The sequence below is a fragment of the Aplysia californica genome, unplaced genomic scaffold, assembly GCF_000002075.1.
Source record: "Aplysia californica isolate F4 #8 unplaced genomic scaffold, AplCal3.0 scaffold01198, whole genome shotgun sequence".
NCBI lineage: Eukaryota > Metazoa > Mollusca > Gastropoda > Aplysiida > Aplysiidae > Aplysia > Aplysia californica.
This window is the reverse complement of record NW_004798468.1, coordinates 18,188-19,915: the sequence shown is the minus strand read 5'-3', so window position 1 is coordinate 19,915 and position 1,728 is coordinate 18,188. Positions and strand designations below refer to the sequence as shown.

Here is a 1,728-nt window from a genome sequence, read left to right as displayed (position 1 = left end):
CCTTCCTCTTTTTATTCCCCCCACCAGCTGTCCACCACCCCCCAGTCCTACGATCCGGCCACATCTGAGCTCCCCTGCCCCTGTGAGAGAGGTCCCCCTGGCCCCAAAGGAGACGCGGGAGCACCAGGCAGGCCCGGGCCCAGAGGAGAGAGGGGGCCAAGGGGGGAGAAGGGCTCTCAGGGGCTCTGGGGCTCCGTGGGGGCTCAGTCAGGGGCTGGTACGGCCAGCGGAGAGGATGCTTGGAGGTGGGGGCTCTCTTCTAAGGCTCCTTTTCTTGTTAGAATAATTGTGAAGGGTGCTGACAAAATGAGTTACTTCTCGGATTCGAGCGGATTTGAGACCTAGGGAAATAGATGCGTCACTCTTATATGGGTGAAGTTTTTACCCTTTATAAGTATGAACTAATGAAAGGCTTTTTAAACTTAAACAACATTATGGCATCAATAAAAAATGTACAAATTTGACCCTGGTGTCAATTTTTAGCCAATATCTGCATTTGTGGATTGCGAGAAGTAACTCATTTGTCATCATGCCTCACATTATAGGGTTTCTCTTTCTTCTTGTCGGTGTTTGCTGGTGGTGGGTTTTTTGACGTTGGTGTTGTTGTTCCTCCAGTGTTGTCGTTGTCGCCATTTTTGTTGCTGATGTCGTTGTTGTTGTTGTTGTTGTTGTTGTTATTGTTGTTGCTCTTGGTGGTGGTGGTGGTGGTGGCGGGGGTGGAGATGATGAGTGTGATTGTGGTGGTAATGGCGGGTTTTTTTGTTAATGTTCTCGTTGTTCTTGTTGCTGTTGCTGTTCTGTCGTTGTTTTTGTGGTTGTTGCTGTTATGTCGTTGTTCTTGTTGTTGTTGCTGTTATGTCGTTGTTCTTGTTGTTGTTGCTGTTGTTGCTGCTGCTGTGTGCGGTAGGGCTAAAAAAGAAACTAACCAGCTCATTTGTTAATGGGACTTATAGCTACTACTGTAGTAAAAATAGCATAGCTCTATCTAACTATAAAATTGTATTGACCCTCCTCGTTTCCAGTTCAACGACGCCAATTTTTGAGCGAGATGAAACGAGGGACGAAGAGGTGCAGGCTGACTTGAAGAAGAAAAGGAGGAAAGAGAAACGGAGGAACAAGGAGAGGGAGGAGGCGATTGTGAAGGAGAACAAAGGTATAGGTTTGTGTGAGTGTGTGTGTGTGTGTGTGTGTGTGTGTGTGTGTGTGTATGTCTGTGTGTATGTGTGTGTGTGTGTATGTGTGTGTGTGCGTGTGTGCGTGCGTGTGCTATTATATATTATTATACATTCTTGACGTTGGTGGTGCTTTTGGGGTTGCTGATGCTGATGTTGTTGTTGTTGGTGGTGGTGATGTTGTTGTTGCAAGTATATATTGTTGCAGTGGTTGCTGCTCTTGATTTCGTTGACACGTCCGTTGGGTGTTTTTGAAGTCGCTGTTGGTAACAGTGTTGCTTTTATTGTCGGTGTTTTTAAATGACCCAAGAAAAACGATCTGCCTTCATTTTAAGCATATCTGTACGTCGTGTTTTACTATCGTATCCATACTACGTGGGGAACTCTGTGCCACCATTTTCCAAAATGGAAATTTACTCGCGGTGGCATCTCTTTGGGGAGGATTCAACGAGGTGAGACTGCCTCACCCGCTACCCAAGAGAGGCGGTGGCCCTGGCGAAGAGCTCACTCTTCGGGGCTCCTAATATTTCGAACGGATAGGCTGCCACACACACAC

General features: G+C 46.9%; 1 protein-coding gene across 1 annotated transcript in view; it reads left to right on the top strand.

The window, feature by feature from the left end:
• The window catches only part of LOC101849175, a gene marked incomplete at its 5' end in the record, with an annotated part of 6,503 nt that overhangs the window by 1,801 nt on the left and 2,974 nt on the right, over window positions 1-1,728 (top strand). Inside the window, 2 exon segments of the mRNA XM_005112162.2 lie at window positions 28-245; window positions 1,023-1,153. Coding sequence (XP_005112219.2) covers window positions 28-245; window positions 1,023-1,153 — 349 coding nt within the window.